The sequence below is a fragment of the Melanostigma gelatinosum genome, assembly GCF_949748355.1.
Source record: "Melanostigma gelatinosum genome assembly, chromosome: 7".
Classification (NCBI taxonomy): Eukaryota; Metazoa; Chordata; class Actinopteri; order Perciformes; family Zoarcidae; genus Melanostigma; species Melanostigma gelatinosum.
In genome coordinates, this window is record NC_136640.1 from 11641525 (window position 1) to 11655146 (window position 13622).

At 43.0% G+C, this 13622-nt stretch overlaps 1 protein-coding gene across 1 annotated transcript in view; it reads right to left on the minus strand.

The window, feature by feature from the left end:
• Positions 1–957: 957 nt before the first annotated feature.
• The window catches only part of cbl (Cbl proto-oncogene, E3 ubiquitin protein ligase), a 32554-nt gene continuing 19889 nt past the window's right edge, over positions 958–13622 (minus strand). Inside the window, exons 4-16 of the mRNA XM_079271849.1 lie at positions 13280–13436; positions 11563–11684; positions 10838–10975; positions 10031–10118; positions 9230–9361; positions 8836–9054; positions 7815–7946; positions 6762–7181; positions 6467–6555; positions 6060–6263; positions 5857–5945; positions 5437–5682; positions 958–4059 (exon numbers count right to left, since the gene is read on the minus strand). Coding sequence (XP_079127975.1) covers positions 3764–4059; positions 5437–5682; positions 5857–5945; positions 6060–6263; positions 6467–6555; positions 6762–7181; positions 7815–7946; positions 8836–9054; positions 9230–9361; positions 10031–10118; positions 10838–10975; positions 11563–11684; positions 13280–13436 — 2332 coding nt within the window. The 3' untranslated portion in view covers positions 958–3763. The remainder of the gene's footprint in view (positions 4060–5436; positions 5683–5856; positions 5946–6059; positions 6264–6466; positions 6556–6761; positions 7182–7814; positions 7947–8835; positions 9055–9229; positions 9362–10030; positions 10119–10837; positions 10976–11562; positions 11685–13279; positions 13437–13622) is intronic.

Genomic DNA, 13622 nt, shown 5'->3' on the forward strand with positions numbered 1-13622 from the left:
GGCTGTTAATGTTTAACAAAAAAACTTTTATATCAGATTTCGGTTATGCAGATTTAAAGGTATTTTTTTTTAAAGAGTATTTTTAATTTTTATTATACAATGAATTTATTGTGTACTATACTCTGACGTTTTTCAACACTATACTTTAATAACCTTTTCAGACATTCAATGCTGAACTTTTGTGACTTTTTTAATGAATCATAAATACATTTTTCCAACACTTTCCAACATATGATTTTTTTGTTACTTTTTTCAAGATACCATACTATGATAGTTTAGAAAACTCGTATGTTTATAAAAAGTTCCAAAAACTCATGTATGTTGAAAAAAATAAAAAAAGCAATTTTATAGTTTTTCCAAGTCATAATATAGTCATTGTACAGTGTCAAAAAGTAAAATTATAGAATGTCGAAAAAACATCATAAAAATCATAGTATGGTATGTCGAAATCATTAATTATTTTATGTGCAAAAACTCAGTCAGTGTAGTATGTTGGGAAAAGTCAAAAAAAGTCAAAATGTCATAGAATAGTATGTCTAAAACAATTATTTGTAAATCATGCTGAAAAAATTCATTAAAGGTCTTAGTATAGTATTTCTAAAAAAAGTCCTAGTATAGTGCGTTAAGTATAGTACCCTGAAAAAGGAAAAGTCATAGTACAGTATGTCGAAAAAGTAATAACTGTAAAAATAAAATGTTATAGTATGTTGAAAAGTCACAAAAGTAATTGTATAGTTTGTCAAAAAATGTCAAATATAATAATGAATAATAAGTCTGTAAAGACTACAATGAACCAATGAATTCACCGTTAGTCGAGCACATGATTGAGTCTTCACAAACGGCTTAAAGATATATTGTTCATCAATGTCACTATTAACTACTGGCCTGCATTTGATATTTCTCAGAGTAATGGCATCTACACGCTGAACACCTTTGAATATGCATATAAAGAGGAGCGACATGCGGTAACCTTTACTTATCATTTTATTAACAGCACTGTGCAGACTTCCAAAGTGATATGAGCTTTAAAAACCACCAAAAAGTGAATGAAAGACTCTCACTGATGAGACGCGACGCTACATGGAACAACAGCTCTCTCTTCTGGCAGAAAGCTGAAGTACCCCAAACACAGGGACAGAGGGCAACAGGCTGGTACGCATCGAGCATCTCTGAGGCAGAGTGCTGATCTGGGACCTGGTTTATCTTTCAGGTAAGAAAGTAACGGTGGACCTTTCTCCCAGATCAGCAACTGTGCTCCAAGAGGAGGCTTGACGCGACAGATTAATACAAGCAATACTGCACAATCTGGCCTTCTGAGATCACCAGGTACAGAACAACTCTACTCTCCTTACGCTACACGTGGTGAGGATCTCCTAACATATGGCACTGCTTACAGAATTATTCACACAAGTAAAAACCTTTGGGAAAAAAAAAAAATACTTTTACAGGAATGCAAAATGAAAGACATTTTTTTCTTTTCATATTACCAACTTTGCACAATTCGATTTTTCTTTAGAGTGACAGTATCAAAGCACAAATTGGTATATTGTGAGAAATCCCCCAAAAAAGAATACCAACAATGACACGCTGTCCTCAAAGCATAAACACAACATTGGTATTGAGGATTGGGGACCTCCCCGTCCATTACCCATCATTCAAGAAGTTTCTCAAGGCAACTAGGAGCAGGGGACAGAAAGGACGAGAGGATGGCCAGAGATAGCTTCCAGTCAACAGAGAGCATCACCCAGAATAAGCACGTGCCGATTGGCTATTGACATGATTTTAAACCCTCCCCCAAAAAACATTCTTCTTCATATGCTGGGAGAGGTTCAAGTCAACGTACCTCCAAGTTCCTTATTCATTCACAGTACCTGGAAATCAAGCTGCTGTTTTAGTCCTGCCAACATTGGAAATAAAAAGGAACAATGTGCAAGTTATAAAGTTATAATGTGATAAAAAGAAATCAGCTACTTGTGTGACTTCATTAAGCAGATACTTTCAGCTACATGTCAGCTGGAGGAAGAGTCGGCAGGTGAGCTGCTGTTCATGCCAGCGAGTCTCCTCTGGGTGAACTTGTTCAGATGAACATTATTCCTGAGTTAGCTCTTACAGTTGGCCCAAATACTGATTCTAATGGAGACTTGGGGGTGGGCCAGCGAACCCATGAGCCTACTCTTTTTTTAAAAAGCCTCTGCAGTCACTTCCAGTCAGTGGCGGTGAACCGCCGCAGAGGAAGGAAACTAACGTGAGAGAGAAGCCTGAATCTCTTACAAAATGTCTGGTTTCCATAGCATTGCGTTTGCTCTATTGCAGAGTCTACCTGTAGAGAATCACAGAGAACATATATATTTAAAAAAAGAGTTTTAAAAACTGAAGAGTCGACAGCTTGAGAGGGCTGCAGGCTCCCACGTCGTTTGTACTTTCAAGTATGCTACATCACGGACCAGAGACACGCAGATGATACCGTCACTCTAAAGAAACAGGGCGACTGGCAAACACAGTATTCACAAATGTACATTTAAGGCTTAATTGTTTAGCACTAACAATAGTAGCAGCAGTGAAGCACTTCTGAATGAATTATAATAACAATATTTATGATCATATTACGATAAAATATTACCCAAGTAAATCAATGTCATCTTTTTTTGTTGTTGTTTCATGACACTGGACCGAGCTGGAGACAGAATTGTAATCAGCCGGCCAATGAAGTGAGACAAAGACACAATGAAAACATTTCAGCCACCACGAGTCACACAACACCAGTCTGGTACTGCAGGGTCGTCAACGTTAGCACGTCCTCTCATAATCTCGCTGCCGTACTGTTACAGAGCGGAGTATACGGACTGTAATTCCACATTCATGTTGTACAGGAACAGGGGGGGGGGTTCATTTAAGAGAGAGGGTCGTGAGGAGTAGGTCTGGCAGACACGCACACGCATGCTCACGTACACAAACACGCGTATAAACACACGCTGCCAGACAACAGCCCAGACCTGAAACCATCGCCATGCTACTTTGAAAAATACAACACGACAAAACAAGCATGTTTTTCTAAAAAAAAAAAAAGGAGAAAAGTACCAACGCAACGTTGTTAATCAAAGGCCATAACAGACCGACTTCATAATGAAAAAAAGCTCTGCTGCACATCTTCTAAACCGACGCTGATGCGTCGCGGTGAGGAAGACGTCCCAACTCTTCCTCACGTGTATTTCATCCCTCAGTCCGAGAAAATGGTCCCCGCCCACCGATATCACTTGTACCAACAGTGACTCTCAAAGCTGAAGTCGTTTTTACATACTGTATATATTACACACATTTAATATATATTTACTCATATATTAAATTTTCATATAGACATACAATTTTTAGTTTTTTTGTGAGGTGTTGGTTACATTTTCAGGGAAATAACGATCCGTCTTCCCGGGATTCCTACGAAAGTCTGTCGCCGTTTGGCGTCCGCTCGTCGTTCCACGCATGCTCGGTACCTGCCGCAGAGATGTCCATGTAAAAACGAAGAGGCCTGCTGTAGCAGTTTAAAGAAGGCCGGACACTGTTGAAAGCGCATGGAGTGCAGGGCCGCAAAGTCCCAGAGACACTGGTGTAACGAGCCAGTTCAAAATCCACAGGGATGTAGGGGCGTCAAGCCAGCACCGGAGGTAGTGCTGCAGGCAACGGGCTTTGGGCCGGGCCAACCGAAACCCAACCGGGGCCGGGCCAAGCTAGGGCGAGAGAGCAAACGAGAGAGACGCACGAGAGGAGTGTGCTATGTAAGGATGTGCGCGGTGGAGGGAATGGAGACAAACTCGCGGAGGATATTCTTCGCCATTTCAACATTGTTCTGTGCAATCAACAGCGCTTTCTGGATGTCCTGGTAAGAGTATCCCTCGCTCAAGAGGTGCTCGATTTCGCAACTGATTTGGGGGTTGGCTTCTCCTCCTGCTGCTGCTGCTGCTCCACCGCTGGGCGGAGCAGGGACGGGGCTGGCTCTGCGCTCCGAGTTGATTCGTCTGGGCAGAGGCTTCGGAGGTCTCTCTGGGGCTTCCACCGGCTCGGGGAAGGCTGAAGAAAAGAAGAGCGTGAATGTCTGCGCCTTTAACAGCTGAAAGGTCTGGACTACTCTAGTTCAATAGGTCAATATAGGTCAATGTGAATGAAGATTCACTTTACTGGAAGTCATTTCTCTCTCATTTAAAAAACAACAACATCCTGATCACTTAAAAAAAAGCACCCGTGGCAAACAGCACACTGATTATTTGCCTTTAATGAGCGGTGTGTTTTTATAAGACTGTATACAGGGTGAACTGGCTGATCGTTCCACTGCAGCAACCTTTAATAAAGCAGTCATAGAGAGTCCAATTATGATCTGGGAGCTTGTCAGCGTGTCTGAGAGACATTTAATTGGTCCTCAGATATAAAGATTCAGGTCTCTAGTGGAACACTCAGATAGCCGGCACTCATCATACTGTGTAGGCAGTAAATGTCAGCTCGCTGCAGACACGAGGAGATTACTGAGAGAAATAAGTGATTTTCTTCCTTCTTCTACAGAGTGCGATGAAGTCACTAAATGCTGCGTTAGTTGCAGTGAAACCTGCACACAACCTGGCGGTCTGTGACATCTCGGGGTCAGTCTCAGTGAGATTCTGATGACACAGACGGCGAGTTCACCGTAGGTATGTCGAACATCCTGGAGGCATCACTTACCGTTTCACGATCAGTGATCACTGAGCAGCTCTCGGAGCATGTAGTTGGTCTTTACCCGTTGCACGCTACAATGAATTTCTCCATTATGTACATTTCTAATCAATCAAAATCGAACATGAACTTCAGAGAGCTTCTGGAAAATCGGAATAACGTCTGGCCTCATTCCAGGGATGCAGAAAAACGCTTTGGTCGACTCTTCAGACTACTCCCGGTCAGAGGACTTTAGAACTGCTTCTAGATGTTGATTAATCAGCAATTCCTGCTTTTTGGCCAGGAAGGCGCTGAACAAAGAGGCTGCCAGTCCACGTTTTTACAGCAGAGTACTTTTATGATACAGACACACCATTAGCCGTTCCTGTATGCAATCACTAATGGAAAATGTGAACTTTAAAGTGTCATGTCTCTTCATAAAAGGCCATATTTTAAAGGGTCAATTCAGCCAAATCGCAGAAAGTATTTCCTACTTCCTACCCTAAAGGTATATAGTTATTTATTTAATTGTTTCTGAAAGCCACAGCTGGTGCTTTAGCACCAGATCTCTGTTATCTAGCACATGCGCAAGTTGGGGGAGAAAATTAAGAAAGTCACCTGTAGCCTTGGATGAATTGGGCAATGCTACAGTAAAAAACAATCCTTCTTTCATAACATGGCTTGTTATAAATGACAGAAAGTATTTTTCGAAGTTGTATCGTGTATAAAAACAAGCTCAGCCTCAACAAGGACAAGTGTACGTACGTGCTGCAGCTCCAGCATCCAAATCTAGAGAAAGGCGGCTGAAAGCAGCTGTGGAGGATGAGCTTGACGAGGACGATAAAGAGGAGGAAGACGACCCCCCCAGTTCTGAAAGGGTCCGTCGAGTCATAGCCACTGGCAGCCGGGGCTTTGGGAAGTCGTAGCAGTTCTCCTCCTCCTCCTCCTCGTCCTTGGCTACATGTTCTCTTGGGCCATTGGTCATCGCCAGAGGGGGCAACTCTGAATAGTCTTGGATGGATTGAAAACAAAATGATTAGCACTGCAGCATCTGAGAGACAGAGAACTACATGAAGAGACACATCTTTACAGGGTGGTAGATGGAAAGGTCTGTCTGGAGGATACTTGGAGGTTTAGAATAGTAACTCATGTCCACCTGATCCAAAGATTGATGAATCAAAATACCTGAATCTCTGGCTTGTTGTGACCTGGCCTGGATGTCGTACATGGCTTCATACATTTGAGGTCCATCGTCTAGTTCAGCCATTGTTAGCCTACGACAACAAACAACAATAATAAGAACACAACAACCACAGCAGATGAAGTGTTCGAGTCCTCAAAGTAATGGAGATGTGCTGCTGGAGGTGGATTCAGAGTGCTTTGAATACCGTGAGTTGAGTGCAGTAGCTTGGGTCTGTGTCTGGAGTGCTGCTAGAGGCTGAGGCTGTGGAGGTCTCGGGACCGGTGGGGTCTCCCCTACGGGTGGTGCCGTGATGGGGGGCAGGACGGGGCGAGAGGAGGGGATCATGTACTCCGACTCCTCCTCACTGTCACGTGCCTCCTCTCCTGTCACTGACCTCTGGGCTGGAGGTCTGGAAACAAAAAAAACAAAAAAAAACAACAGTCACACTAGAACTGTAAATATGGATTCATGAAATATCAACGTGAAATGTTTTCAGTGGAAACAAGCTTCCTGAAGTATGTATCGTACGGCCTTTGAAATGATTTTTTGCTGACTTGTTGATCAGTCATTCAAAGACTCCTTTAAAGTCATCATAGCGCCAGCACAACATACCTGATCGCCAGTGTATAGATGGCGTTGGCTGAGGATGAGGGCTTGACTTTGGCGTTGTCGTAATCTTGACCGGCTACTGCCGCAAAACTCTGTCAGGCAAGCAGAAGCGGAAATCTTAGAAACTTTAAAGTGAAGAATACTTTCATAATCAAAATCTTGAAACCAAATACGGATCACAATAAAAAGGAATAGCTTGGCATTGAAGGAAATACATGTAGTAATATGTACTGGATGTATTTCAGTTCTTGTGGACAATGAATACACATCAAACCAAATGTTTTGTGGTTTCACTGACCAGCTGGTGATCCAGACTGAGGGAGCTGTTGTTCTTGTACGAGTCGGACCGTGTGTCCAGAGCAGACGGCAGCGCCAAGGGGAGGGAGTGTCGGTTGGAGAGTTCCCTGACACCTGCTCGAATGTCCACTCCCACACCGGAGACTTGGGTGGATGAGGACGCCGAGGAGGACGAGGAGGAAGAAGAAGAGGTGGGCGCCTTGGGAACAGGACGGGAGTTCCACTCAGCCGGGGGCCGGTTTGGGGGTGCAGGAGGCAGCTTCTCTCGAGAGGGCTCCCCAGGAGTGCAGGGTAAGGGCCGCCTCTGCAGCCGTCCGTCGGGGGCTGCCCCGGCTGTGTGGGGGCGGTCTGGAGGAGGAGGGGGGAGATCCCGCAGTGCTGGGGGGAGGGGAAGAGGCTTGTCTTTGTGGTGAGATGCTGCCTGGAGGGGAGAAACAGAGATGGAGGGAGCTCATTTACACTACATTCAATATTGATGTGAGAAAGAAAACTCGATGCTGCTTTCTTCTACGCTGGAAATAATCCAGTCAGCAACAAGACCACTGTGAATGTATTTATCATCATTATCGACCATATACATAACTTAGATGAACAAAACACCAAGGAAAATAATGACAAAAAACAATTCCAGCTCCTAAAATGACTTCTACGCTGAATATAAAATACGCTGATTATTGTGTCATTTTCACACCTTACTTCTGTCAAAGGGGGTAATATAAGTACCGGTAAGCATCATTTTAATAACAGAGCTGGGTTACTGGTAGTATTCTCAAATCTTTAGATTCATCAAAGAAGTCAAGCTACGAACCAGCTGCAAAGCAGAACGTTTGAGTAGTTTGCCAGAAGTTACGAAATAATAACATATATTTTGTGACGGCACTATTTCCTGTTGACCTGTAGGCTATGACACACCCCTTCAGACAGAAGCTGGACAATTAAAACACATGTTGAAGATGCTGTGTGACAGTGAAATATGTAAATGCTTTAACACAATCATTTTAATATCTCCCCTCTTGCCCTAACAGTGTGTTGTTGGTTGTGTTTGTTCAGTTACCTTACTGGTGACCCCGGGGCTGGAGGCACCAGGGGGGTTTGGAGGTCTGTGTGGTAGCAGGTCTAGTCTGGGCGGCACAGGGGGAAGAGAGGACTGGGGAGCCATGGACATGGGTGATGGGGGGCGCTCCACCTGGATCAACAGGAACGAATACGAAAACACATGAATCAGGATTGGTCTAATGGCAACTTTTCATGATACAAGAATCCACAAACACTGTCAGTAGAAAAGATGAAGAGGAACACTCTGCACAACAGTTCCCATCTGAGTTTTCCTCAAACGGTCACGTCTAAAGTCTTAAATCATTATCAAGAGCTGCATGAAAAGGCTGAAATTGTTATGATGGAGGAAAATCCCCAAAAAACACAATAACTACAATTCTTATGGTATGTGCTCTTCGGTATCATGATTATTTTGCAAGATAAGTTAATAAATAAGCGCATTTAAAAAAAGAAAAGACAAATATAAACAAATCCAAGACTGTTTGTTTCAACACGAAACAAACAAGTTCGTTATGAAGTAGAATCGAGTACTTCCTAGTGTACTTTGAAAGATGACAAAGAGGCCGGGTTAGCAATGAAAGCCCCAAAACATTCCAGGGACCACATCAAAGTGTGTGTGATCTCAGATATTCACCGACTCTATAAGAAGACCAATGCACCCACAGCTTCTCAGAGGCACATAAAAGATGGAGGATAGGAGACGGCTCCATATATCAAATACCGAGGCACAGTCAAAAAGAGCTGCTACCTTGGCACCATGAAAGATGGAGATGAAAGACTTGAGATATGAGCCGTGAGCTTGAAGCTCACTAAAAAATGAAAAGGGCAAGGCAGGGAGTGTTTCATCAGCACAGAGACGGTCTCTCAGGCAAACAGAGAGAACAGTAGGAACCACCAGTTGGCCACAGGGCCTCAATGTTTTATCAATGAAGAAGAAAAACAGCTTGCTAGATGTCATAACTGGAAACTTTATAGACAAACTGAAATTACATTAAGTCACGGTCTTTCCACAATATTACCTTTGAGCAGGCAAGTTTGCTCATCATGAGGTGGGGGTCTTCAAGTCTGTCGTCGTCATCATCGTCATAGCTGGGTGACGGAGCGCCCTCGGCCCCGAATAGGCCCCTGCACGACCCTCCGCTGTTGTCTTTGGGGTCAAAAGGATCCACAACAATGGGCTCTGTACCCTTAATCTCACAGCGACAGAAGGGGCATCCGGTTCCCTGACCCTCCGACTCCTGTAACAGGCAGAGAGGCAGAGGTAACAGCACACCGAGATGAAAGGAGGTTACGTGCTTTTATGTGCGTTACATCCTCAGAGAACACTTCAGCAGTGAGTTCTGGTGCGAGTTATGAGATGTAACTCGGAGCAATCAACCCACACAAAGCTATTGCCTGCACCCACACGCTTACCTGCCAGGCAGTGAGACAGGAGGTGCACATGAGATGACCACAGGGCTCGATCTTCACATCCTTGTCGTTCTCGGCACAGATCTTGCACAGCTGGAAAGTGGAGCCCATCTCACAGTACAGCTCATATTGCTCCTGAGGCGAAGAAGAAATGAGACAACTGTGAGTGTCGGTGGCCAAACACGGTAACATCATACGGCACTAACAGGATCTGAGATCATTTTTTGAAAGAGCCCAGAAGGATCAGGAGCCAAGTTAAAATGTGGGGGCGTATTTTTTGTTTCAGTTCTGTGCTCAAGCAAAGAGAGTCTGTTCATAAACACTTTTGCAAAACCCTGAGAAGAAAAACACAAAAACAACAAAAAGAAAGAAACTGGTCTGGACAACATTTTACAATTTACAGTAATGTATGTGGCGCATTCAACAAGATGTGTCCTTTAATGAGAGTATGAACTATTGCAAGACGGATGGGGTTTCCTGTACTGCTCAACAATAGAGGAAGCTCGTGCTGACAAAAGACCAATTAGCTTGAAGTACAAAACTATCAAACTCTGAAAGGCACCATTTATTTTCATCTTTATTTTCACTAAGCTCATTCCATGTTCAACACAGGGTTTGACAGTGAACTTTAAAAAAGATAACGTAACATTAAAGTCAAAAATATCCATTTTAAATATATATGTATTTAAATATACCTATATCATAATGCTCTGCGTGAAACATACAGTATATGCTTCTGCCACCTTCACTGCATTTACATGAGCAAGAATATACATTAAAGAATTCAAAGGATGCCGCTCTGACCTGTGTGACTTTGATGTGGTCTTGAGGCGAAGGCTCACACAGTCCCGTCAGATCTGGATTTTGGGTCCGGCCATCGGGGAATAAATAGCTGGAGATGAAAAGGAAAGTTCTCGTCATAATTAGTGAGTATGATTATACCGACCGTATACCCAACAGGCTGCGCTGCAGCAATAAAAAAAACATCTGTTCAGTCCATTTGTTCAATCCGGCAACTTGTTTTAATATGATCACCAAGATGATGCATGTACAGTACATGACTATTTTACAAATGGGTCAGATGGTGTAATTACTAACTTGTAATTATGTTATAGATACAGGCGATCTACTGCACAGGCTTTCATCGTTTTAAATCAGGATATGATTACAGGTTGGGGTCGGCCAACTGTAGCTTTCATTAAACCAACCAATCAACGCTGGCATAAAAAGATGAGTTCCATGCCAGCCAGCTAAACCACTCACTGAGCTGCACATTAGAAACCAACAGTTTTATTCTGGTTATGATAACACTGGAATGATGGGAAGAGGCAATATGATATGGCTGGATTGGTTTAGAGCTGAAAGGCAGATTCAATCAAAGCAGAGCTGCATAGTTTATACAGAGACGCAATGCTTTGTGGGAAGGGAAGAGGAAAGAAAATGAGAAATGGCAGAAAAAGAGAAGCCCTGCATATGACAGGAAGCTTGACTTCATTTATTAAAACGGTTTCAAATGAAGACCAACAGCCAGCCACAGAGTAGAGGTCTAGATGAAAATCCTCAAGAAAATGACAGACACAAGCGTGCCAAACAAAATGCCAGTGGACTCACAATCCTTCCCTGAAGCCATCTATGAGGGCCTGGAAGAGCGGTTTGTTGTGGGGAATAGTTTGGAGTATATTTCCATCTGCTGTCACGTAGCCGATGGCCCACTGGCCCAGCCGTGTGCAGCTCAGCCGGAAGATGTAACTGAGGAGAGAGAGACATGAGAAATAAGACATGCCGGAGTTGTGTCACTCTGTGTTACACGGAAAAAAAGTGATCAAACAGAGGAGTGTGTCTCCCAAAGGGTGCACACAAAGGAACATGTTCTTCAAGTATGCATATACCTATTCATGAAATGAAGTCTATATGCTAATATGTAGGCTGAATTATGCATGGGCACATCCCCGTGGCAATATAACAACAACATTTAGCCACATTTGGTCTAATGTGCATAATCAACAAAAAAGCACTGAACACAGTTCAAATGAAACAGTTTCAAAGAAGATGTATCCGATTCAAACATAAAACACATAAAAGCAAATTACATAAAAAGCATTTGACAAAAGTCAATAATTGATAACCCATTCTTTAATGCATTTCTATTTGTACATGAGAAAGATAAATGGGATAGATGTTTAAAAAGTAATTACAACATTGTCACAGTCATCAATGAACCTGAGAGAAGATACATGATAGGCAAAGACATCGTACGCATTAAAACTCACCGCTGCTCTTTGACATGAAGGATAAGTACATTACAAAGTGTGTGTGTGTGCATCTGCATGTCTCACCTGCCGGGCTTGTGGATGAACTTCTGTAGCCGTGCTTTGACCTCATCGTAGGTGAGGAAGGCCATGTACCCCGGGTGAGTAACTGCCAAGCTGTTCCAGTTCCGCAGCAGGGACGACCAAGGCTACACACACACAAACAGACGAGAACGAGTGACTCATCAGATGTGCGAGTGATTGCACACGGCAATCGTAGTGTGAGCAGAGTAATAGAGACATATATTGCATCGGGGATGATGTGGCCACCAATTTACTGAACTTCAGTGTGATTTACAACGATTTCAACCCGGGTCAAGCGGTGTAAAAAGGTCCTTAAAGCAGAATTTGGCACGCGACTCATTCGATACCATCTGGAGCTACAGAAGGGGGGGGGGGAAGGTGAAATGGACAAAAGCAGCCTGCTTCCCATTCTGTATATAAAGCAGGGAAAAGTCAACTTTATGTTTCTTTCTTTAAAAACTACCTGACCCAAATCAAGTCAAGCCACCCCAACAACAAGGGGTGAACACTGCAGCAAAGAATATTTAATAATTGATCATACTTCACAGCTGACTGAGTACGATAGTAAGTAGGCGGTTCCGCAATTGCTCACCAGTCTGTGTCGAGTGTGAAAGGAAGTAGAATTAACACATACAGCACAAAAAAAAAAAAAAGAGCTGCAGAAGAACGGGCACGGTTCAATCTGCACAACAACTCACATCTTTTTATTCGGCTATATCACAAAGAGGGGCTTTGCTGTTCTCACGTAGTGTCACCACATTTGCTCAAATTAAAATAATACTTTGGTTATTTATACTTTTTGCACGCAGTATGTCACAAGTTGAACTCACGTTAGACATATTGTATCGCATCGCTCTTGTACCCTTTTAGAGTAATGTGATCGGAGACTGGCGGGGTTAGTGAACAGTTAGTGTGCAGTTTACTGACTTCATTTCATATTGTCAGTAGATATTGTCGCATCTAGTAATTGTACTTTTTTTGGGTACATTTTGCACCTGCTCTGTTTACACTTAACTCAAGAGAACAACTAAAGACACTGCATGAAACATTTGAAGGGCTTACGAGTACACTACTGCATCAAGGACACAGCTCAAAATGGCCAGAGCCTCACTTCCTATTCTGCATTTGAGGACATTTAGAGGAGGGCTTCTACTGTGTGAGGAAGTGTCATAGGAAATGTCTGTAATCTGTTTAGGCTTCATTAAGCCTGTCGGTGTTCTGCACACAAGTAGCAGGGGATAATGTCACTGAGGACATAAACAAGAGATACTGTTGCATACGAGATTTGATGTAAGAGGTTTTAGACAATGTCAATTAAAACACAGGGCATAAGGCTTACAGATAAGATGGTGCAAAGCATCAATGGTTTTCATATGGTAGTGTGGTAATTACAATGTTTATACAAAATGCAAATAAGGATGAGTGTCCTTGTGAAGGATCTCAGTGTGACTCTCTATCTGAAGCCTCATGAAGCAACAACAGACACCCCATAAAGAGGACAAATTTACTGCCAAACATCTGTACTGGGTGAGTATAGCAGAGGAAAGTTTCAACTTCACTCCCGTCTGACAGTGTGAATAAAGCAGCAGGCATCCTGCTAACAAGTTGACAGTTACCCGAAAAAAGAATTGGCAGATTTGTTTAACGTCATTATGTGCTGCTCAAATTAAATGTGTTTCACCTAGAGAGAGTGTGTGTGTGAGTGTGTGCTTGTTAATACCTGGAATAGCCTGGTGAAGATGTCAAACTCAAAGACAGAGATGTAATCATTGCAGGTGAGGTCTATGGTGGACTTGAGGGCCATGGCCTCCAGTCCTGAGCTGATGGGATGAAACTCATGGAGCGACTGACGAAACATCTTCCAAGGCACAATCGTCCTGTAACGCACAGAACAAAAACACATGACGACATCCCTTTGCAAAAACTGAAATCGAACATCAAAACATCATAAATAACTGAATGTAGACGACCTGCGTGCTGCCGTGCAGTAAAGGTGCAGTGATTATAATAAGATTCAAGTGAAAACAGGAAATGCTATTTTGTGTAAGCGCTATTTTAGTATT